Source organism: Drosophila serrata, unplaced genomic scaffold, assembly GCF_035046125.1.
Source record: "Drosophila serrata isolate PLE 108 unplaced genomic scaffold, ASM3504612v1 contig_275, whole genome shotgun sequence".
Classification (NCBI taxonomy): domain Eukaryota; kingdom Metazoa; phylum Arthropoda; class Insecta; order Diptera; family Drosophilidae; genus Drosophila; species Drosophila serrata.
The window spans coordinates 2,678,284-2,702,098 of NW_028257173.1; the positions used below are offsets into that span (position 1 = coordinate 2,678,284).

The 23,815-nt window shown below is 36.4% G+C and overlaps 3 protein-coding genes across 24 annotated transcripts in view; 1 reads left to right on the top strand and 2 right to left on the bottom strand.

Annotated features, from left to right (window-relative positions):
* Nucleotides 1-1,800: 1,800 nt before the first annotated feature.
* On the bottom strand, nt 1,801-21,086 carry Lrch (Leucine-rich-repeats and calponin homology domain protein). 3 transcript variants are annotated; one of them, XM_020953476.2, is made up of 8 exons: nt 20,262-21,086; nt 8,590-9,107; nt 7,955-8,529; nt 7,256-7,889; nt 6,986-7,123; nt 6,827-6,904; nt 5,384-6,328; nt 1,801-2,740 (listed from the first exon to the last, which is right to left on the bottom strand). In XM_020953476.2, exons 1-8 carry the CDS (start codon nt 20,533-20,535, stop codon nt 2,549-2,551), a joined length of 3,354 nt encoding a protein of 1,117 aa, XP_020809135.2. In that variant the 5' UTR covers nt 20,536-21,086; the 3' UTR covers nt 1,801-2,548. The 3 variants fall into 3 exon arrangements, with proteins under 3 accessions (XP_020809135.2, XP_020809134.2, XP_086691257.1); XM_020953475.2 differs by lacking the exon at nt 5,384-6,328 and having other exon boundaries at nt 20,262-21,083; XM_086835131.1 differs by lacking the exon at nt 1,801-2,740 and having other exon boundaries at nt 5,182-6,328.
* Nucleotides 8,976-14,995, bottom strand: LOC110179773 (putative palmitoyltransferase ZDHHC24). The gene is made up of 2 exons (XM_020947391.2): nt 10,190-14,995; nt 8,976-9,107 (listed from the first exon to the last, which is right to left on the bottom strand). Exon 1 carries the CDS (start codon nt 11,238-11,240, stop codon nt 10,305-10,307), a length of 936 nt encoding a protein of 311 aa, XP_020803050.2. The 5' UTR covers nt 11,241-14,995; the 3' UTR covers nt 8,976-9,107; nt 10,190-10,304.
* A 1,299-nt stretch (nt 21,087-22,385) lies between the features above and the next one.
* CLIP-190 (Cytoplasmic linker protein 190) overlaps nt 22,386-23,815 on the top strand; it is a 32,832-nt gene continuing 31,402 nt past the window's right edge. For 18 of the 20 annotated variants that reach the window (XM_086835132.1, XM_086835137.1, XM_086835134.1 and 15 more), the window contains exons 1-2: nt 22,386-23,233; nt 23,303-23,673. In XM_086835132.1, coding sequence (XP_086691258.1) covers nt 23,397-23,673 — 277 coding nt within the window. In that variant the 5' untranslated portion in view covers nt 22,386-23,233; nt 23,303-23,396. The remainder of the gene's footprint in view (nt 23,234-23,302; nt 23,674-23,815) is intronic. The other 2 variants (XM_086835133.1, XM_086835167.1) reach the window with 2 other exon arrangements.

A 23,815-nucleotide genomic window follows, 5' to 3' on the forward strand; every position in this document is an offset into this window, starting at 1 on the left:
TTCCGCAGAACGTTTTAATAGTCACTAAATTAATAAGATTAGATACTGGAATATGCCACTTCGTAGCCACCAGATTAATATTTATGGCCATACTAATTAAGCACTTTAATTTAAGGCATGTTGCTGCTTGGGATCTTAAATTAAATGTTATCAATTAATCGTCTTGACATTTAAAGTGAAAAACTATGATTCCTACCATATAATATATATTATATATATATACCTGATCAGCCTCAGCAGCATCTTTCTAGATATGGCTACCCCTCTCTCTCACTCTCTCTGTGTATCTCTTTCCCTCTATCCCTCTATGCCTAGCTCTAGAGATACCTCTTTCTCTCTAGCTCTCTCTGTGTCTCTCTTAACTCGGAGAGTATAAATAGAGCCGCTTCAGCCGCATCGACCTCAGTCTGTCCGTGGCCTTCCCAGTGCTTACATATATTGTGATAGTGCGTAGTGATAGTGATTAGTGATAGTGATTACCCCAGCAATACCCGCTGACCAATGCAACCAGGAAGAAGCTCACTACGATGACACCATGGACAAGCCTCATTGAAGTCACCAGGAATCTCTACACTGTAAGAAATTAATCAACGACGAATAAGGATAACCACGTGACCTCTACTGCGGTAAATCTTAATTATTCAAAACATTTAAAGTTCAGTCAGAAGCTCGAAACTCAATGAAGAGGTCGTTTCCGACCCTATAAGTCATATATATTCTTGATCAGCATCAAAAGGCGAATCTATCTAAACATGTAAGAAGAAAAAAATTGTCGGAATTTTTTGTCAAAATGTTATAAGGGTTTTTAACATTTTTAAAATTTAAAAAAATTGACAAAATTTTAATCCTTTTAAATTAGTAAACACAGTATCCAGATTTATTATCCTAACAAAAACTAACACAGAGCAGTTTTCCGAATTGAAATTAATGCTTTTTTGGCTTAGATATGCTCAAAATATATTTACACCGCTGCGTATACGTAATTTTTTTTTACTTGTACGAAATCTATTTCATATAATATAATTTTAGTCAGAAGCCTAAAGCGATGTAAAGGAATTGTTTCCGACCCTATAAATCATATATGTTCTTAATCAGCATCAAAAGGCGAATCTATCTAGGCTAAGTTAGAAGAAAAAAAAAAATTCGAAATTTTTTTCAACATTTTATAGAGGGTTTTAAGATCTTTAAAATTTAAAAAAACTGACAAAATTTTAATTCTTTTAAATTAGTAAACACAGTATGCAGATTTATTAACCTAACAAAAACTAACACAGAGCAGTTTTCCGAATTGAAATTTAGGCTTTTTTGGCTTAGTTATGATAAAATACTATTTACACCAGGGCGTATACGTGATTGTTTATCTTTGGCTTTGTGATGATTGATTTCACATGATCCTATGGGTTATTTTTTAATAAAATCATAACTTTAAAAATATGTTTTAGTTATTCCATAGCATAGTTTTCTTTCCTTCTCCTTGAGTATCATCGGCTGTTAGCTTGCCGCACATTTCAGCAACCGAAAATGAGTGCCGAAGGATAGAGAGCAGCTGCTGGAAAGAATTGCCGGATGTGTGTCGAGTGTTTTTAATTTTCGCTTGAACAGTTTTACTTCCGCTTGCCGCGCTCAGCACACCCCCTTGGACCCCTTAAAAGTCAATTGTTTGCTTGGCGCATTATGCAAATTATGGAACTACAGAAGGAAAACTTTTAGTTGTTTTGCCACAGCTGTTGACAGTTGCCTGCCATTTTTTTTCTGTTACGAAATATGAAAAAATATATATAATAAAAAAACAAATAGCTATACGTATGACAATATTTCTCAGCTTTTATTTGATATATATATAATGGTTTGTATAATCATAGACTTAGGGTCTAAATACAATTCGATTCGATTCGTAGAAATGATGCAGCGCCGCGGCGGTTGAAAAGTTGTTACCACAGTTAATCGTAGATCTACACCTAAGCTACATAATAAATATGCCATAATAATTATTAATAGTTACCGTATATATGCTCGAAATAAATCTATATTTTTGGATGCTCTCATGTGTGATTCATACTTAAAACAGTATTCAATATGCAATCAATCGCTAGTCGAAATTTTGGCCCGATCAATTCGCTCGTTTTTGGATGTGACAATGAAAAATACATAATAACAAATAAACAAACTGGCGATTATAGCACACATAAATACATATACATACATATATCTAGGTTCTAACAAATTCGTTGCACAAAACAAATAATATAAAATATCGCATAAATAATTCGTGACTTCTGTGTGTATGTGGACTGTAATTGCAATTAAATCGAAATGTGCTCGATTGCTTTGTGTACTTTGTATTTTGGTTTCTTTGAGTGTATCTGTGTATTTACATAAATGAACTACAAACCTAGAAAAATGAGTGTGTGTTTGTGAGTAAGGAAATATCAACAAATCATACATTTCTCATGTATTTGATGCAAGTGCGTGTGTGTGTTGGGGAAACCCAAACATTTTTGGCCAGGATTATCCAGGAAGAGTCCCGAGTCCAGGTTCTTCTACAATTTTAAGCCAATGGCGTCGGGGACATTGTGGCACGTGTCGTTCTGGTCGGCGATTTGGTGGGCGTGGCAGCTCCGCTGCTATTTCCACTGCCACAGCCGCCATTTCCATGGAGTCGGAAAAGTTCACCCACTGTGATGGCCACCTGAACGGCACCTTTTCCTTCCAGCACGTCGGCAGCACAGCAAATTAGATTCTACAAAAATAAGATTTACAAATGGATTGGGTTTTAATTTTAAATTCGGTCCACACAATGGATTTTATGTCCTTACAGCGGAAGATCAAAAGAGAAAAATTCAGTTTAAATGAAAATTTAAAAAGTAATCTATGAAAAACTTTTAAATTCTAAAAGTATTCTCGCGATTTATTCTTCTTTGGTGAAATATGAGAACTATTTATATTTAAAATGTTTTTTAAAGCGTATTCAAATATCCCTTATTACTTGAGTTATTGTAACGAAATACAGAACATATTTAAACCCAAACTAATATTAACAATTCAAATAACTTTTTAAAATATATTTATATACTTATTTAAGTCAATATTTTTCTCTTTTGATCATTTTTAATTTATTTTCATATTTTTTCGACTTTAATTTCCCAGCAAAGCACAGTTTTGAAGTCAGTGGTAGGTGTCTTGGCTACAAAGAAATTTCCCTGTTTACCAACTTAGCAAAGTCACAATTACTCTCAAACTTTGACTGCTAAGATAAGCAAATTACAACTTAAGCGAAACATACATTTTGGTATATATCCCATATATTTTTCTCATTGATTTCACTTGTATATATATAGCGTTTAGTTGACAGTTTGTGCTTAAATTTAAATGCAACAGTTTCCGTTTATTTTAATATTTTCATTTGGTTTTGGAAGTAAATGCATGGAAAATTCGGACAAAGTTTTGTTTTTTTTTTGGCTTTAAACTTCATTTGAGAGATTTCATTAATATGTATTCTTTCTGTATAGATTTATGTAATTAAATACTTGTTTCATATAAAAATTAATGACTGATTATATAGATGTCTCAATACAATTTCGTTTTTGACTTTAATAATTTTGTTAGACAAAATATATATTTCTGATTTTAGATAAATATATTTATATATGTTTATCGTATTTCTTTTCTGAGAGTTTGAGATTGTGCTTCTTGGAGAAATTTGATTAGCTTTCGTTTAATTTCGTTTAAGTACAATTTTTGGGGCCTTAAGTTAGTTAAATAAAGTTTGATTACAATATATCATAATATTAGGAATGTTGTTAGCACAAATTGAAGTTTAACTTAGTAAACTTAATTGTAAATGAAAAGCGAAGAGAATAGCGTTCAGTTTTTGGAAATGTATCAGTGACAAATTATTGCTTGAGAGAAGAGTAAGTGTAGATACGATATAAGCAGCTGTAGGTTATAGGCAGGCTGGACTGTAGTCGATCCTCCAGTCAAAGGCACTATTTTGTGATTTCTTCATATTCGTTTAAGAGGTCTTTCTCATGTAAGATTGTGTGAAATTGTTACAAATAGTGTGTGATGTGATTTTTTTTTTAAGTCTTGTGCATTTTTTTCTTTGACACATTTATTTGTACATCAAAAATGCATTAAGAAAGATAAATAATACAAAATGAATAAGGGTTTCGATTGAACAAGTTGTGTGTTTAGTTATTTCATAACTTGACTTGGAATATTCCCTTTGAAATTGGTACATTGGTTGGCTTTTATTAATATTTGTTTCCTCATCATTTCTATTAACTATTTCACGCTTTTCTACAACTATTTAGAGTGTCCCTGCCTTCAAGTAAAACCATACAACATCAACTTCCTCCAATAGCATCCTATCGGAATTCATTGCCCCTCAAACTGTAACAATTCTCTTTGCCATTTTTCCTGTGTTTTAAGCAACTTATATATATATATATTGTATCATCTACCTATGACTATAAGTAATATAATTTACTTTTATTTTGGGGTTTCATTTGTCTTCCTTGTTAAAATGGGAACTTAAATCGTTTAGTTTCGTTGTAACTTAAGTTGTATGAATATAATGAAATAAAGCGTATTGTTAAGGTATTTTATGTTTTTCAGTTCAGTTCACGAGCAAATGAAAATGTCGTCGAAAGATCCTTAATCCAATTTAGAGTTCAATATATCTTGAACTAGGAATATGTGATTAATTGGGGGTGTATAGTATAAAAATACTCTTCTTAAGAAATTACTGTCTTAGGGGTAAGCACAACTGCAGGCGATTAAAGGTAACTAAGTTGATAGTCAAGTAAATAATAGTTGATATTTAATATTATATTCTTTTTAAGATGATAAGCTATAGCTAAAAAATGAAGTTGAAGCAGTAAACATAAATAAGTATATCGACACTTAAATATAAATATAAATAAAGTCATTATAGGATAATCAAAAGTAGTGTAAATTAATATAGAAATTATTGTTTCAAAGGAACTTCAGATTGACTTTTCTTGTATTTTTGTTCTTTATAAAGATATAGTAAGATAGTAAGACTTCTTATCCTCAATTGTGCTTACCCCTAAAACCAACCAAAAGGTGTAACTTGACTGCTTTACAATTTCAAAGTCTTTGGGTTGTCTCTCAATTTAAATGCCTCAAAAGTTGCCTGGGTTTCCTCTTAGTTTAACATTTTTGGGTATACAGAATACATCATAAATACGGGTTTTATAAGCCTAGGAAAGCAGTAAATAAAAAGCAGCCTCAAAAACTCACTACCAAAGTGAAAAGAGAAGCGCAAAAGCGACTCTAACTCTCTCTATTTTTCGATCTTAAAACACTAATGGCAAGCCAAAGGCGATTATATAGATTATCCGGGGAGCGGGAAAAAGACCAGCCAAAGGAAGGTCGCTATGAAAACGCACGACAGGATTACGGTCAGGGTGTGGGAATCGTGCTTTAATAATATTGAAGTTCCAGCTTCGTTTTCCTTGGCTTTTAACTTATGATCCAGCTGCTGCTTATCCTTATCCTTGGGTAAATAGATGCTGAAGACCTCCAGCTTCTGTTTGCCGTTTCTTTGCTGCTCAAAGAACTCGATGCGTTTGCTGATTGCCTCCTTGGTTGACTCGGTACTAGCTTCTTGGTTCTTTAAGTCCTCCGATTCCTCCTTCGGCTGCTGCAGTTGTTGCTTCTCATCGATTATTTGATAATGTCCTGCCGGTCCAGCGGCGGCCACATCGTGCTCATTTTCCACAATCGTGTGCAGCATCCGATTGTTGTTGTTCGCTTGAAAATTGTGCTGACCATGGGCACTCAGTAGATTGTGCTTAATCTTCTCATAGGTCTTTTGCTTGGCCTTGAGCAGCATTTGGCCCACTGTAGCCAGTTGCTGTTGCCGTCTGCTGACGCTGCCATCGCGATCCTCAACCCCATCATCATTTTCAGCCATCGGCTGGCCATTCTCATACAAAACATGCTCTAACTGCAACATCTGTTCATGCTGTTGGCTGCAGGTTATGGTTGGCTCAGTGAATTGCTCTTGCTCGTGCTCTTGCTCAAAGTGCTGAAGAAGATGATGATGTTGATGGAGCGGATTCGCATCCAGGGCAATCAGAGCGGACACTGTGCGCAGTAGGGCCAATGCATTGGGCACTCTATTATCACAATTGTTGTGATTATTTTTGCTGTTGCTGCTGCTGTTGCATTGCATGTTGCTGCTGCTGCTGTTGTCGCGGTCATCATCATTTACATATACATCAGCATCATAGTCATCGTCAGCGCGTGGCAATTGCGGCTCATTTTCTGGCACAACATCTTCACAGGAGCAAATCAACTCCTGCAACCAACACCAATAACAGATGCATCAGTTTCTTGTTTGTATTTTTGTGTGAGAAGTGTGTTTAAGATAGTGTAGCGTGTGTGTGTGGTTTAGAGTGTGTATTCTTGTGCGGGGGACTTTGGGATTTTAACGCTTAAAACTAAACTACATTTGTCTAAGACAGAGAAGCAAACGCAAAGAAAGCACACAGCTTGTAAAAGTATTTGCCAAAACCACATTAAACCCTATGAAGCTACACTATAACCATAAAAAGGATATACTTTTTAGAGTACAGCACGTTTTAGAATTTTATGAATATTGGTTTATCAATAAATCTTATACTTTTAATCGACAATAAATTCATTTTTTAAGGTTTTACACTCATTTACTCTAAATAAAATAAATTTTACAGCAATTTCTATCTTAGTTTTCTTTGCTCAAGCAACATTTAAATTTTAAAACACGCTGTACTTCTTTAAAAAGGGTTTAATTGAATGAATTGTCCCATTTACTCACCTCATCTACGCCAATGCGACGACATGCCTCCAAAAAATTATCCACATTCCGACGACATCTGGCCATGGTCAACTTGTTCTGAAACACAAATGAAAGAGATTAGTAATGTCACTATCACTATCAATGTATATCCCTAAAACATTCCTAAATCACACTTACCACACCAGGCGATGGCACATGTATGCTGGCCACTGAACGCGGACGCACATAGTTGGCCAAATGGCAGAGTATAACACCGTCGGTCAGAGCTGAAGCAATATCTACAGGCAGGGTCATTTTCAAACGCGTTTCAATGATCTATTGAAGAATATATATGACATTAATAAACGTTCTTCATGTAATTCTAAATAGCATTCAATAGCACGTTCAAAATAGAACTTGAACAGGAAGGAAGGTTATGAAATCCCTTAGGCATCCCTTAACACTTACACTCCTCAGCTGCGACATCAGTTCAGTTTCCTCCCGCTGGCGATCAAACTCCCGCCGCATGGTGAAGCTCAGCTTCTCCGCGGGAATGTCATGGTTCCAGGTTACCGATCGGTGCGTCTTCACTGTACCCAGCTTTGTGGTGGAGCTAACTGGCGATTTAATGGTGGTGCTGGTGACAATACCCACAGTTGATGCCACGCCGCCACCACCATTGGACGTATTGAACTTGTTGGCGCCATTCTTCAGGGGACTGTGCGGCTTCACATAGCCCAAACAATCGGATGGAATGGCCGAGGGTATGCCAGACGAGGTAGCCGGCTTTATTTCCGTATTGCGAGAGGGTATCACCTTTTGGATGGGTTTCTTTGGTATGATAACATCATCGACTCCATTTCCGTTCCCGGTTCCATTCCCGTTCCCATTGTGGCCATTTTGGTTGCTGTTCTGATTCAGACTCGATTGTTTCATTATGGACTTTGGCAGTGTGTTGGATGACGCCGATCCGTTCGAGAGACTTGACGGCGGCGGAGAGAGATCCTCGTCATCGTTGGGACTATGATTGGCATTCGGATGTTTTTGTTTGTAGACGCTCATCTCCTGGTTGCGCTGCTGCTTCAGGGCTTCCTTGTACTCCCTGCGGGAAAGGTAAATTATAATTATTTAAATACCTTATCTATACTCTTTAATATCTTCACTTACTTGTAGGTCTGAATATTGCCCAGATTCTTGTTGGACTTCCCGTTGGTGGAGTGCACAGTACGCTCCTGATGATCCAGCATAATATCCTCATCTTGATCCGGCGAGGATCCATTACTGGAGCTGTTGGAGTGCACATAGCTTAGCTTGCAGGGCGATGCCGTGGGACTCAGGGTTAGACTCTCATCCACAATTGTGCTGGTGCTGGAGGTTAATGAGGCATCCATCAGATCCGCGTGCGAATGTACCGCACTCGGCAGAGTCCTGGGCAAAGTGGCAGCCGCCGAAGTTGAGACGCAGTGCAAAGGTGAATCTGTCTTGGACTTGGCTGGAACATCATGCGACCAGCGCTTGTCCAGGCCATCGCTCGTGCTATAACCCGAGTCGACCTGATGCCTCCGCTGGTTATTACTACCCGTGGTGCTGGCCTCGAGAACATTGCCGCTCGAATTGTGGCGAGGAGCTCGCCGCAGTGTGGTGTACCCATCGTAGTTGCCACCCGAACGCGAACCCTTCTCATCCTTGGTGGCCTGCGTCTCCAGAAACTTGAAAACGTGCACCAGGCCACGCATGCAAAGCTGTAAAAAGCATTTAAGACAATTAGTTATGGATTTTCACTTATAAAAATGTTTACTCACACTAGCTGGCGGCGATGTTAGAGGATTATTCTCCAGCTGCAGCTCCACCAAGGTGGCCATGTGTCGAATCTCCAACGGCAGACTAGCTATTCTATTGTTGCTCACATCGAGCGAGACCAGACTCAGGCAGGTTAGCTCCCTGGGCAGATACATCAAGTGATTGCTCCGCAGCGAGAGCGAGCGCAGTGATCTCAACTCCCCCAGACGGACAGGCAAGTTGGCCAGTTGATTGTACGATGCATCCAGATCGGTTAACGTTTGATCCAAACGTCCCATCTCATCCGGCAGGGTAGACAACCGATTGTTGGACACGAGCAGCACCTGGAGGGGCAGGAAACATATCTCACGGGGCAGCGAGGATAACTGATTGCTACGGAGATCCAAGTAAGTCAGCGATGATAACTGCTTCACCGACTCCGGAATGCTGCGTATCGTATTGTGATAAAGTAGCAAAGTCTCCAGAAAGGCAAATGTCGTCACTTCTTCGGGCAGCTCACAGAATCGATTTCGGGAAAGATCTGTAAACGGAAGCAGAGGGTATAAATATTATATAAGTGGTGAATACAGCAGGGGGTATATTTGTAGTCTAAGTGAACTCGAATCGAAACCCTTGCACCATTTGACACGCACTTTTATTCCCATTCCAATTAGATTTCCACTCCACGCCACAGTGGAGCGCCTGACCTCAATCTCCGGCAATTTGATTCGGCCCATTCCGAAGCACCAGTTCAAAAAGAACGTACTTAACAAGGGAATCGAATTGCTGATACCCTCTACATAAAGCTTTATTTTACAAAATGTGTACAGTATTAAAAAATAGCATTCCATATGTATTTAGTTGATGGTTTAAGGAGTTTCAACGTTTAATGCGATATTGTTTGATATTTAAAATACTGTCAAACCCAACATTAATATATATTAATATCCAATATTACCACTCGATAAAAATCCCTTGTCTAGCATTTTCATTAAACTCTTCCGCATGAATTTTAATAAATAAACAAATGCTAATAAACACACAACACACAGTTTACTTAAATTTATCTGAAGAAGACTCCAATATACCCCAATTCTGGGAATCCCCTCGAGTATTCCAAAAACTGGGCAAGTAAGTGCGTGTGGAGTGAGCAATTAATTTACTAAATGAATTTGCATGCAAAATGAGCGCAAACAGAACGAAAACTGTGGCTTGGTGGGGGCGTGATCACACTGCGGGTTATGCATAAACCATTCAAACACAACAGGAAGAGAGATACACTGAAAACAATTACATTTTCTTTGATATTATACCTATCCCTATGACATTATTGTTTTTAAAAGGAAATTACATACATTAAACATCTTTATCTGAAGTTTTTCTATTCTCTTCTCAATAAATATATATCTTAAATTTTAATTTCTCTGTATCAACACAAAGATGGCAATTAACATTAAACTGTGCGTAAAGTTTTGGGGAAAACGCTTGGAAAATGCAACATTAAGAATTTTTTCGTAAATTGTGTAGATCGAGGTGCGATAAGAGTGTAGAACGAAAGAGATTTAAGTTCGTTAAGGAATTTCTGTAGGTTGCTAAAGAATTAAGCCTTCAAGATATACATACGTTTTTGTTGCTATATAGAAGAATGACATAATACTTGAGCTTTGTTCTTAATAATCAAGAAAATGTTAAACTTTTCTTCATTTGAATTCAAATTCTTTAATAATAATGCTCTTTATTATGATACACAATTTTTCATCTCCGATTGCCTAGCATCGTCAGCATCTTTATCTTCTGTCAACCATTGAATGCCATCGTGTGGCAATGGACTGGAAATAAATGCCGAGATCCAAGTCCACTTCATTCGAGTGCCCAAAATCATTTGAAAGTTCAAGCTCAGACCACGATCATATGTAAATATATTTTTCTTTAACTCGTAATAGGTTGCACCCCTTATCAGGATGGGCAAAAATCTATACAAAAAGTACATACTCAAGAAGAGAAGTAGCGTATTTAAGCCAAAGAGTATTGCAAATATAATCTCAAAATTGCCGGGTATCAAGCTTTTAAAGATCTCCAACAGATTTAATTTTCCATCTTCATTTAAATTTTGAATATCATAAACTGCATTGGCAAATGGTAACAACACAAACTTGTGGCTGCCTCCTCTTAGGGCATGGATAAAGACAAGATTGGCTATAAAGGCAATTAGTGAGGAGATCACCGAATAGATGATAAAAAAGAAAAAGTATCTATAGTTTGCATGACCGATGCAGGAACCGATGAAAGTGCAGTGATGATCCCGCTTAAGAACACACACATGACAAATCTTGCAATGATGGGATCGTGGTGGAGCCCAGATATCGCACTTGTCGCATTCATGCCAGTTTATAGGCTTTTTATTTTCACGTTCCAGTTGCAAGCTCATTATCCAGGGATCAATGGAGGTATCCGCTAGCATGCACATAAAGAAATTGGACATCAGATTGGAGAAGAGGAACATACCCAGCAACTGGAGTAATATGTAGCCGGGAGTGCCATAATCCAGCAATTCTGGCAGGACTTTTGTCATGAGAATATAGTAAGCTATAGGTATAAGTCCTATAATGGCAGACATTTGCATACACTCATTAAAGTCATTTGGCCAAATCTTGTCCACTGGGCGAAGCTTCATTGTAGGTAAAATCTGTGTTTATAAGTTTAAATAGTACAATTTTGGTATATGATTTAAATCGTAATATGGATATTGTAACAATACTCATAACTCATAAACTCTTGGGTTACTGATTCTGTTTTGAATGTCTCAATTATAATATTTCGTTTCTTAATAACTGACATCAAACTTAGGCATACAAAAAGAATGAACTTGAATCTCTACCTTAACTCCCAGTCATTAAATAAGATTACCTTCGAACTATAATTAACATTATAGTTTATAGAGTTAACCAGTTCAAAAATATTCCCCTGCCCTATCAGAGTAAACCTTTATGATTTCACCTCAGATTTTCTTAAAATAAAAATCAAGGAACTACAAAAAACTGTAAGCACATGCTAAAACTTTTTGAAGCCAAATGATTTTACTTCAAGTTTGTGAAGTAGTTCAAGCACTTTGGCAAACAGTGCGTATGAATTTGGGGAATCTTAATGGCCGTATCGTAAAAATTTACGAACCGCGGGACCAGTCTGGGCTTTCGCTCTACACCTCTTTACAATTTTACGCAACTTTTGCCAAGTTTGCACAGTGAAAAACCAGAAATGAGCAGAAAAACTGGCTAAGCTGATTGACTGACTGACTGACTATCTGGCGGCAGACTGGCGACAGCCGGGATGTGATTTACGCACAGAGAGATGGTGAGATGGGGATGGCTTCCAGACCAGTCATTGTATCATTTTATATACATAAGTTATATTCCTAGGGAGTCCAGGACAAAGGCGTTGCATGAATGGGAACTTGACTTCGGTAGCTTCTAGACATTAACCTGCCACATGGAGAGTTTGCTGCTGATGATGTTGCATACTATATGAGCTTACAATGATGCAACATATACAATGGAGACGGGGGCTATACACTATGAGAAAATATTTACACATTCTGGTTTTAATTTAAATATGTAAAGATATATATTTATAAAGAAAAATTGCAAGACTATTCCCTTTTAGAACAATACCTTTCGCTTCTTGAAAAAGATTCCTTTTGTCATATGCAATTTTCCAGAGTGCAAGAGTCCTTTTTTTATCCTTGCATCCTGACAAGTTGAATAAACCCTAGGCGGCCAATGACGTTGGGTGTGAGGCGGTATAGAGTTGAAAAGTTGTCCTCGAGGATCCGGATGCGGATGCGGAAATTGGATTTCCCCGAGGCGGAGCCATCAATATAGGACAAAATGGGATAAGCAGCGACTTTGTACTTTGAACCTGTTCCGTGACGAATGAATATTTTCATCTCTAGCCACACACACCTGCTCGGTTCTGCTCTACTCTGCATTTTCTCTCACTGGCAATTTTCCAAGAGTTTCCACTCTATTTCCCCGCATCCTTCCTTCTCTCTTCTTTCCCCAGCTGGCTTTTGGCCAACTTCAACGCAATGCGACAGGCGAAAATGTGTTTTTTACGTCTCGCCAAATAAATCAAATTGTTTGACGCCGAAAAAAACCAAAGTGCCATCACTTCACTGCCTTTTTGTTTTGACTTTTTTAATTTTCTGTTTATTTTTCCCCACCTGAGGCCCCGCATAAGGTCATAAATATTGCAGAAATTGTCCTCAAACTGAAAATGCCGGCATTTAACCAAAAAACCAGCCTGTCAAAAGGGTGCGGCTGGGGATTTGAAGCCGACAAGGATTGTAGCAACGCCCAAAAATCCAACATTTTGGATTCAGACGACACGCATGACAATGGATCGAGATTATGATGTAAGTGAAACAGAGAAAAAGATAGGGATCGACCTAACTATGAACTCCCGTGAAGTAATATATGTAAGACAAACACGCCATAATTAAGGCAATCATATTAATTAAAGCCGAGATTAAAATCTGTCTTTAGGGCATTGAATTAATTCAAGGTTTCAATTTAAAGTTCAAAGTTGGGATCGAAAAATAAAGGTTTCTAGCTTTGATTACCATCTAGCTAAGATCTAGGCAAATCATATTTTTAATAATACTTTTAGATCTTAAATAGAAAGTTATTAGGACTAGAAATAGCTTATGAGTCCATATTGCAATAGTTGCTAAGCTGCAGTTACCTTTTATCATACATTTTAACACAATCATATAATATTGATAAGAATTTATTTTATCAAAATGGTGGAGGTATAATTTATGATAAGATATTCAGAAAGTATACAGCATTTATGGGCCATAAACATAGATAAAGATTTTATCGAAAAATGCAGGTAAAAATGCAGTACAGAAAACCTTTAGAAATTCTTCCTACCAATACACACATTTAAATAACTCTTTAAATATGTATAATTAAAACAAATATAATTTTGTATAAATATGATATTTTATAAAGTTCATATGCTCCCTGCATACCTATATCAGGTAAGGTTTAAAAAAAGGGACACATGTGGCAGACATTGACTCTGGCATTTGGGGACTTTGAAGGGCGTGGGCCCAGTCCGGAAGCAAACGAAAAATTAAATTGATGGCAAATGGAGGTTTTGCTCTTTTCCTACCGCCATTTCCCTCCTCCTCTATCTCCCAGAGCTCTCTGGTCTAGCCATGTGGGCGATGGCTTCTCTAGCGATAGACCATGGAGCACGTGCCCATAGAGACAGCGACCCCAACCAGTCCATACTTTATTTGGCTTCGGGTCTTTAATTTTTTTTTTTTTTTGCTTTGCCGAATATGAGTGGCAATGTGGAAGGCACTACATGTCCGTTCATTAATATTGACTGACCATTAGGCAAACGAAGGGGCAGGCCATTGGGGCTACAGTGAATTCCATTGATGGATTTATTGAAATTAATTTCTTTCAGTTTTATTACTGAAATTTGTAGGCCTAGTAGAGTGGGGTGTCGACATTGTGAGTCATTAAGAAAAAGGAGGAAATATATTGAATTACAAATATTAAAAAAGGGAAAATATGCAAGAAAAGTTGTTTCATATCTGCTTAGTTTTTGTTTAAGGAATGTAAGTTAGTAAACAAGCAGCAGGTTAATGAAATGAAATGAAATCATTGCAAAAAGTAATAGCTTTCAGTTATCAAGTAAGGGATTTATCAACAGAAATTTGTATATCTTTCAAAGCTTATTTTGAAGCACCAAATATACCAAAGCAAACATCCTTAATTTTTGTATAAATAACAAAATTCAACTTAGTTTTCTTGAAACCGAAACCCAATCCCTTCAAATGTTTCCAAGAATCTTTTCTGGCCGTCAAAACATTTCGAGTTCTCGAAGATCGTAAATTTGTATTTATTTATTTATGTATTTAACTTGATTATATTATACTGAAAACCACATGAGATCACTTTCATATATAGGGCAATGTCCCAACTATGTGCGCACTTCGTCCAACTAATCAAAATAAATAATATGGAAAATTGTGCTTGGTTCTTTGCTGCCATCGATTGATTGCTTTCTGATATTGAAAGCTGGAAGCAATCAAACATATACTCACACACTCAGTATGATGGTATCAGTCTGATTCAGATTTTAATTTCGAATACAAACACTCACATTTGCTCTTTTCTCTTCCGGCAAAAGTCTGCTCTACTTATTGTTTATTTAAGACAATGCAGTTTCGCGTAGAAATTCTTTTTCTCTGCCATCCTGTTCTTCAGACTCGTTTAATCACAAGGCAAACACAGAACATTCTTTGCCCGGCCAAGTGTAAACATTTAAGAAAACAAATATTGAAAATATTTGGAAGCAGATTAACAAATTTTTCGTTATGTTTGCTCTGCTGCTGATGAATGTTTTTCTTTCTAATTCAATGTGTAACAGCTGTGATTTTTAAGCTACACATTTTCAAAGTAAATACAAACAAAGGCCAGAAGAGAGATCAAAACAAGGAAATGAAGAGTCGGGTTTTTCTTACAGTAGTAAGTCGATAAGTAACCTATAAATATTAATATTTCTATCAACAAACCCATATTTAAAGTTGGTAAAATGAGAATGAATATAGAATATAGAAAAAAAAGCAAAGCCTTTTTAAAATTCTAAGGAACACACAATTTTTATTGATGTATCTTGAACAAATATCTTTACCTATAGATGTGTAACGCAGTCCAATGGCTTTATTAAATTGAATATAATTTGAAGTACATTGAAGTAGAATTCTATCCATCATAAAGCTACCAGTTTTAAATGTTCTTCAACACATTTTTACAAAATTCCACCTATAGAGTATCTACTGTATCTACTGTATCTGAAGTGGTTGTAATCTGATCTAACTTTTTTGTTGTCTCCGTCTCTTTTCACGAGCGCGTGCTGTGCACAGCAATTAAGCAACTGGCACAATAACAATTTAAACAGCTAGAAGAATTGACCGGCTGTTGGTTTGTTAAATAATGCTTAGACTTATAAATTAATGAAAATGACTCAATGCATAATTTGTCTTAATGTGTGTCAAGTTTGCATTGCCCTCGATATTTCCAAGATATGTACATACATATATGTGCACATAAATAAATGTACATATTGGTGTGGCTATATCTAATTGCACAAGTCGTTCGTTCAACTCACGATAAGCAAGTGGAGAAGGCAAGGAAAATTGCATTTTATCGCTGAAATAATTTTTATTTTGTTATTTTTAACCCCCAATGGGCACAATGAGGATGCATTTAGGAACGGAATATAATATAAGGGGCACGTAAACTACAAATATTCTCTGGCTGTCTGGCGTTTTTGTGTATATGGTATTCACCCTCATTGAATAATTTGTTTACCAAAACGCAGTCTATAAGAAAATACATTATTGTGGAAATATCAAAACAGAGTGTCGGTTGAATTAATTTTTTGAACAAATAATATGTTATTTTGAAGGTCACCAAGTCTTCTCAATTATATTTAAAATTATTATTAGAATCATAAATCAAAATGTTGATGTTTTCTAGGCTATACAGTTTTTTCTTAGTATTTATGTTATATTTTTAGATGGTTTAAACTTGAGTATATTTTTTATTTGTATTCATTTAATCATAACTAAGCTTAGAACCCTTATTTATTCATTCTTTTAATCAATATTTATCAATATTTTTATATAACAATTTTTTCGACAAATCAAAAATTAAAAATCTCATAACTCCGGCCAAAAAGTTTTAATTTTAATTCGGAAAGCTTTCCCATGTTAGTTTTCATTCAGTTAATAAATCTACATACTCAATATAAAATTTTTTTAAATTAAAATTTTTACCATTTTTTTTAATTTTAACAATGCAAAAATATGTAACAATTTTTGAAAAATTTATAAGAATTAGTTTTTTTCTGACATGCCTAGAAAGATTCGCCTGTTGATGCTGATCAAGAATATATATAATTTATAGGGTCGGAAATGACTCCTTCACAGCGTTACAAGCTGCTGACTGAAATTATATTACCCTCAGCAAGGGTATAAAAAAAAATAGGTAATTAGTTTAACTTCCTCAAGTACCAAGTCTGTCTTTCACTTAGTTCTGCTTTTTAAGCGGCTTATGGAAGGATTAGCAGACCATTTATTTCCACAGATGTATCAGTTTCTTCTGTAATTCTATTCTACTATCGATCTTTCCTGGAAAACACTTAATCACGATACCATCTCCATACCCAATGCACTTTGTATTCAGTTTGTATTTTTTGTTGTTGTTTTTTTTTACAGCATTGCGCATTCAAGCCATGAACCGTGCAGTTTGAGAGGCACTGGAGATAAGCGACGTGCTGCGGCGCTCGCATTTCCTCTTTTGTCTGCTGGCAGACAGAGAATAAATAGTAATAAAAGTACAAAAATGCAGACTAGCTGTCTTTTTATGCTCCATCATATTTACAATGCAAACAACAAAAATATATATGTTACATATATATACGCGTCAGATACACACGACAAAAGCATTTCCCCTCCGCACATCATGTTTGTTGTTGATGTTGTTTTGTTTGTTGGGACTTTGACTTCCCGAAAACATAAAAGATTTCTTCTTCCCGGTCACTTGGCAGACATTTCACTCAGCCACAATAAAAAAAAGTATCAAAGCGATGTAAAGTGGTATTAAAAAAAGGAGTTTAAAATCTTGAAATCTAGAATGGAAAGCCCTTTAATTAAACTTTTATGATCTATCTTCGTATATTGCATTTACATATATAATATCTGGTTTCCAAGTGTTAGGTTTAAAAAATAAAGTTGTTGTTAAAAAACAGGTATTAACCATAGAAACCCTATTAGTTTAATAGCGATAATTGCATTTAGGTTAAAAAAGGATTCTACTTTCAACTGTAACTTACAAAAACTTAAAACAAATTTTAGGAAAATTAAGAAAAAATATATCTTTCTCTCCTATAACAGAAATTTAAAGGAGCCAAGTTTCCAGCACTTATAATCAGCTGCTGCTATCTGTGCGCAGCTGCTGTGTTGCTGTTGCTGCTGCGGCTGTTGCTGCTACTGCTGTTGCTGCTGATGTTGCTGCTGTTGCTGCTGCTGCTACCTTCTTATATTGACTTCGGCTTCTTTTCCCACAATTTATGCCTGAGAGGCAGCTGCAATTTTTATCCGTTTTTAGCTTTTTTCCCTCTTCGTTGCAATTATTTTAAACAATTTCCTGCCGCAGTGTTGTTGTCATGTTGATTTTTCGCTCTTCTTGATCGGCTCTTTTTTATAGGTCTTTGTCTAGGTTTTTGTATATGGTTCTGTTTGATTTACGTGACACGCGTCTTAATTAAATGCCCCAAAGGAATGCACTGTTTAAATTAAGGGGAAAGGGTAGTAAAAGTGGGAGTGGAAATGGGGGGGAGGTGAAGTGCCAGCCGCAACAACAAATGATTTTGGGAAATGCTGACAGGCGAGGCGCCTCTCTTTCCCTTTTTGTACAAAGTTTGCTTTCACATTTTGGGGGTTGCAAAGCATGCGTGCGAATAAAGAAAAGAAAAATGGTTGTATTTCACATTCTTTTTATTTTCTTCTTCGACTTTCCTTTCCTGACAGACTCATTGATTTCTTGGAAACTCGAAACCCTTGCAACTTGGCTCGTGTGTGGCACATTGTGGTTGCAGCCATTAGGGCTAAGAGCTGTTGCCACCTCTCAAAAGTCTACGTACATACCTCCCCCAAGTATTTCACAGAGGGTGGCTTTATTGTTCTCGAAAAGGCAATTTGTAGAGGTTCTTTCACTTGGCCGTATTTACAAATATTTTCCCCCCAAAGATTAACCCTTACAGAGAGGTTCAACATATCTATATTACCCCCTATTTCTACCGCATTCGTTCACACCAAATCCAGCTTTTTAATTACTAATTAGTCACGCCCTCGCAGCTTATGACTCAATTTGGAGTGAGAAAACACAAGAAACTTCATCGAAAAATAAACCAAAAACCGGAAGCACTTTGAGCCTCGATTTGGGGGAAGGGTTTTTCCCAAAAAGGCAAAGAGTTTTCCCCATTTCAAGCTGATAGTGCGTGACCAGAAGCGATATACTGACGCAGGGATTGTCGCAGACAGAGTCACGTACTTGAAGGAAACGAAACGGAATTTTAAAGGAAATCGAAAATGTTTTTCCTAGGTTAAGGAAGGATCTGGTGATTTATTAGTATTTTTTATTATTTTAATATAGAACATTTCGTAAGTAACCCATGTTTCCAATTCATTCAATCTTATTTATCTGTTTTCTTCTTCATTTTCCAATTCAATTTTATCTCAGCAATTGAATACATTTCAATCAAATTGAGAAATATTATCAAAATTTGTGGTTTGTTTATTTTTGTTAATTAACAATTGAGGGATGATTGATTAACTCACCAAACAGAAAAGTATTTTTATAGCATTCTCTGCATTCAATTTTACCAAATTAGTTTTCAATTTATGACACAATTTATTTTTAACTTCCGCTTGTGCTACAATTAATCTTTGGCATCCAAAAATAAATAATTCCCTTCAATAACTTCATATTCTGATAGTTCCACCAAACATATACAGATATAAATAAATATAGTGAACGCCTGATACAGTGTTTTTTACTCATTTGTTTTGAATTTAAATAGATTGTAACTCTAATAATTTATGATTTCATGGAAACTGAATAGAGTGTATTTGATTGTTTTGAAAACGGTATACAATTTTCATATTTCCACCTTAAACAGGGCTCACTGTGTGTGTATACAACAAACCCAAGTGAAAATCGATGAGAGACATGTCCCGATGCGAGAACATCTGTTCGAGGGTAGCAGCAGCTGTAACAGGGGGCGGGGTTCGCCTGTGGGCGGTTGGGTTTGGGCGGGGGTGGTTCGGTTTTGGTATTTCCCTTTTCCCATTTCCCATTTCACGTTTTTCCCCGCTGGTGCATATCTTTTTTGGCCCTAACAAAAACGAAAGTTGGTTGAACTTCGACGAAATTTTCGTGCCGGCTGCAGCACAAAGTAAAAATGAGGAAAACCAGGATAGTGCAAAGTGGAAGAGAGCGAAAATGGCGATAATTATTATTGTCCTTGAGCGCAGGCGAATGAAGAGAGACAGCGGGAGGGGTGATGGGAGCGACTAGGAGGAAGAGAGAAAGAGAGCGACTGGTGGAAAAGAGGGAGAACCTCAGCGGTTGCTGCTGCAGCAGCAGATTATTGATTTTCATCTCGCAGTAAAAGGAAAATTCGCAATTGCATTTGTAAGATAAGAAAACTTGGTTAGCACACACACACACCGGGAAACACACCTCTTTTTCAGAGCCGCACCCTAAGAGAGAAATACCTGTATAAAGTTTCCCCCAGGTTGAGTTTTTTGTAATGTCAACTAAATTGAGAGTTTAGTAATTTAAATACCTAATGGGTTTTAAATTGCATATTTTATAGCTCGAATTACTTTTCAAATATAGGTAAAAGTATGTCTGTTCTTGTTGTTGTTTAATTAATCTACTTCTAAACACACTCTTAACTTTAAATTAACTTTCTTTCTTTCCTCAGAATATATACAACTTTTAAAATAACGAAACCTCCAGATGTTCCCCACCAACACCTGTGTGTTAATTGTATTTTCCCCTCGTTCACCCCGCAGGGACTTCTACTGTAAAATTAAGGTACACACCTGCTATAACGGTATCCGTGAGCGCGTACTTGGTGCCCGTTTTGGGAAAGTCCTTTAGCTTGCGGTTCGTGAGGATCAGCTCGCCGCTAAAATGCGCCTCTTCCAGGATGCGTTCCAGCGACCGCGTCAGCTGGGAGTGGCTGAGCAGGGCGGAGGAGGAGGGGTTGCCCGCCGATCCAGTCATTGCAGCTCCGGGGGCCGCTCCTCCTGGAAAGGAGGCCGACGCGCTGCCGCCGCCACCGCTGTGGAGGCGTTGGTAAACCGTTGCTGCCATTCCTTGTGCGTGTAGGCGTGGTGACACTCACACACACACAAACAGCAGCAGCACAGCAGCACTCACACCAACACACGCACCGATTAGAAGAGCGGACAGAAGTGCCGAAAGAAAACTAAAAACTAAATTTGGTCTATTGAAACACACGCATCTTGATATTTTTCTTCACGTAGTTCTTTCTGGCTCATTGATAAGATTTCTTAGAATTGGCTTCTCCTTTTGCGGCTTCCTTCTTGCCCGTCTTGCTGCTTCTTCTGCGCCTCCTCACACACACACACAATGGCGTTCACGCGCGTCCCGCAACAAACCAACTGCACAGAACGAAATCAAAAAAAATACAGAAGCGAATAATCAAAAACTGCGGAAAACAGAAAAGCGATAACTGCTTAGAGATGTGTAATCGATACTTTCTACCGCCAACAGTGTTGTCAGATTCTAGCTAGATTTTCGGTAAAATTAAAACAAATTATTATATGTTAAAAATCTTAATAATTTTAATTGAAAATTCGAAACTATTCTTCATTCTAAAAATATTTATCTTTTTACTAATAATAAGCACAAGGAATATTATTTGGCCAATTTGATGTGTGACAACATTCTCCTAGCCTGCGCATTCCAAAGAAATATGTATATACAAAATTTGTGTAAACAACAAAATTCCAATTAAAAAAATAATATAAAAGTAAGAATCAACAGGTTTTTCTATTGTACAAATAAAAAATAGTTAAATTTTTTAGCCAAAAATCACCGTGTAATTGTCTATACAACATTTTGTAGTTTTGGTGGCACTATCGAATAGAAATAAATTCACGACCAATAAAATGCTTTTAATATTTTGTAAATGTAAAATGTCTAATTAAATAGCATTTAAATTTAATAATTTATAGTTCTTTTTATTGTACAAATAAAAAAATAATTTAATTTTCTGAGCCAGAAATCACCGTGTAATTGTCTATACAACATTTTGTAGTTTTGGTGGCACTATCGAATAGACAAAAATTCACTACCATTAAAATGCATGTAATCAACGGCGAATATAAAAACACGTTAGAAAATAAAAAATAAAACATAATAAATTATATTATTATTATTAAAAACGCGATACTTAAGCCTATAAAAAATTTTTGAATATTGTAAATTTCAAATAAAAATATATGTAATTTAGTAAATATAAAATGTCTTAAATCAGCATATAAAATTAAGATTTGCCAGTTTTTCTATTGTACAAATAAAAAAATAATTTAAGTTTTTGAGCCAAAAATCACCGAGTAATTGTCTATACAACATTTTGTAGTTTTGGTGACACTATCGAATAGAAATAAATTCACGACCAATAAAATGCTTTTAATTTTTTGTTAATGTTAAATAACGAATAAAACAGCATATAAAATTAAGAACTTGCAGGTTTTTCTATCGTACACATAAAAAAATAGTTTAATTTTTTGAACAGAACATCACCGTGTAATTGTCTATAGAACATTTTGTAGTTTTTGTGACACTATCGAATAGAAATAAATTCACATCCACATAACCATCGGAAAATATAAAAACACGCTTGAAAATATTTCTATGCCGACAAACATTTTAATTTATAATTTGTTATTATTAAAAAATGGAAAACTTAAGCCTATAAGCAATTTATAAAAAATTTGTATTATTAAATTATCCCAAATATATGATGAAGTTATCCAAAGTACCAAAAGAGTCGCTTATTTTATGGAGTAATATTTTATTATTTTAAAATTTTTATATTAGAAAGAATCTAAAACAAAATCCACTGTGTATATCGTCAACTGACAAAATAATTTTAGTGTGACCGATTCCGTCCAACCAAATAAATACCAACCCTAAGCTCATATATCGATACCTTCAGCTACCGATATGCTCACTGCAGCGCCAGCAGCTGACTTCCATCCCTATCCAACTGCAACAACAAAATTCCAACGCAACACAAGTTGTGCGAAAAAGTGTTTTAAAATTCGTGCTAAAGTGTAACTAAAACCCACGCGTTGTCTTTCAAATCGTTTCCCGCAGCTCGGTGCATTGAATTCGTAAGCTTATCTTATCTGTGTGTGCAGTTAACTACACACGATTACCGCGGCACCCTTACGTTCTTTCGCGTCCCTTTCTCCCACTCTTCTTCTTCAAAAACTGTGTCAAATCAGCAACAACAACAACCACAACCAAATAGAACAGTGTTGAGTGCGTGTGTGTGTGTGTGTTTTGAATGCACAAATTGATAAGCAATTTTATTCAATTTAATCTAATTTAAATCGCGTTAAATCAGTGCAAGCGACAACCCCCAAAATAAATATAAATAATAAATTAGTAATCGGTATAAATAGAATACCCTTGAGCGTGATTTTAGTGTGTGCATAATTAATTCAAAAGTTCGGTTCCGCATTTTTCGGCAATCGTAACGAAGCCGCAACGAATAAAGCAACAACAAAAAGCGGTTTTTGTTTATTTTTCAAGCTCAAGCGAATGAAGAAACAAATCGGCTTCCAATCAGCTGTTTCTAGCGGCCGCCAAGAGCGAGCGAGCGAGACAGCCGGCGTGCGCGCCAAAATATAAAGAGACAACAACAAGAACAACAACACCGGCGCAGTGGTTCGAAACCTAGCAAAAATTGTATACAAATAATTTATATAGGAAAAGGAAATATAAACTAATCTACATTTTACATACACTTGTTAAGGTAAGTAATCAGCATTTAAGCTTGCAAAGTATTTTAATTTTTACTACATTTGACCCATATTTTCTCAAGTTTTTTTTTAAATCGTTTACATTTAATACGCGTGTGTCCAAGCAAACAGTGCAAAATTTAGTGCAAATTAAGTAAATAATACAAATAGTGAAAAATGAGTGATGAAACGGGTGATTTGGGTGAGGCAGCTGCTGCTCCTCCACCCCCGCAACCCGCCACCAATACGGAAGGATCAATGGAGGCGCCACCGGCCTCAAAAATACCTGCACCTTCAAGATCAAATATTCCCACGCCGGCATCATCAGTCACTGGAATTCCAGCCGCCAGCAAAATGAAGGCACCATCCAATTTCGGGTCAACGGGTTCCGTGTCCAAAATTGGAAGACCTTGCTGCAATAATACAACCCCAAAGACGGGCCCACCACCCAGAGGTGAGTTTTTTTAAATGGGTCTTATAACTGGTAAGGGTATTAAAGGTAAATTTATGTATTTTCTCTATATTGTAAATAGATTTTTAAAAGCAATGCCCATTGAATGATATTACTGCTTTGTTAAACTGCTTTGTTGTAACAA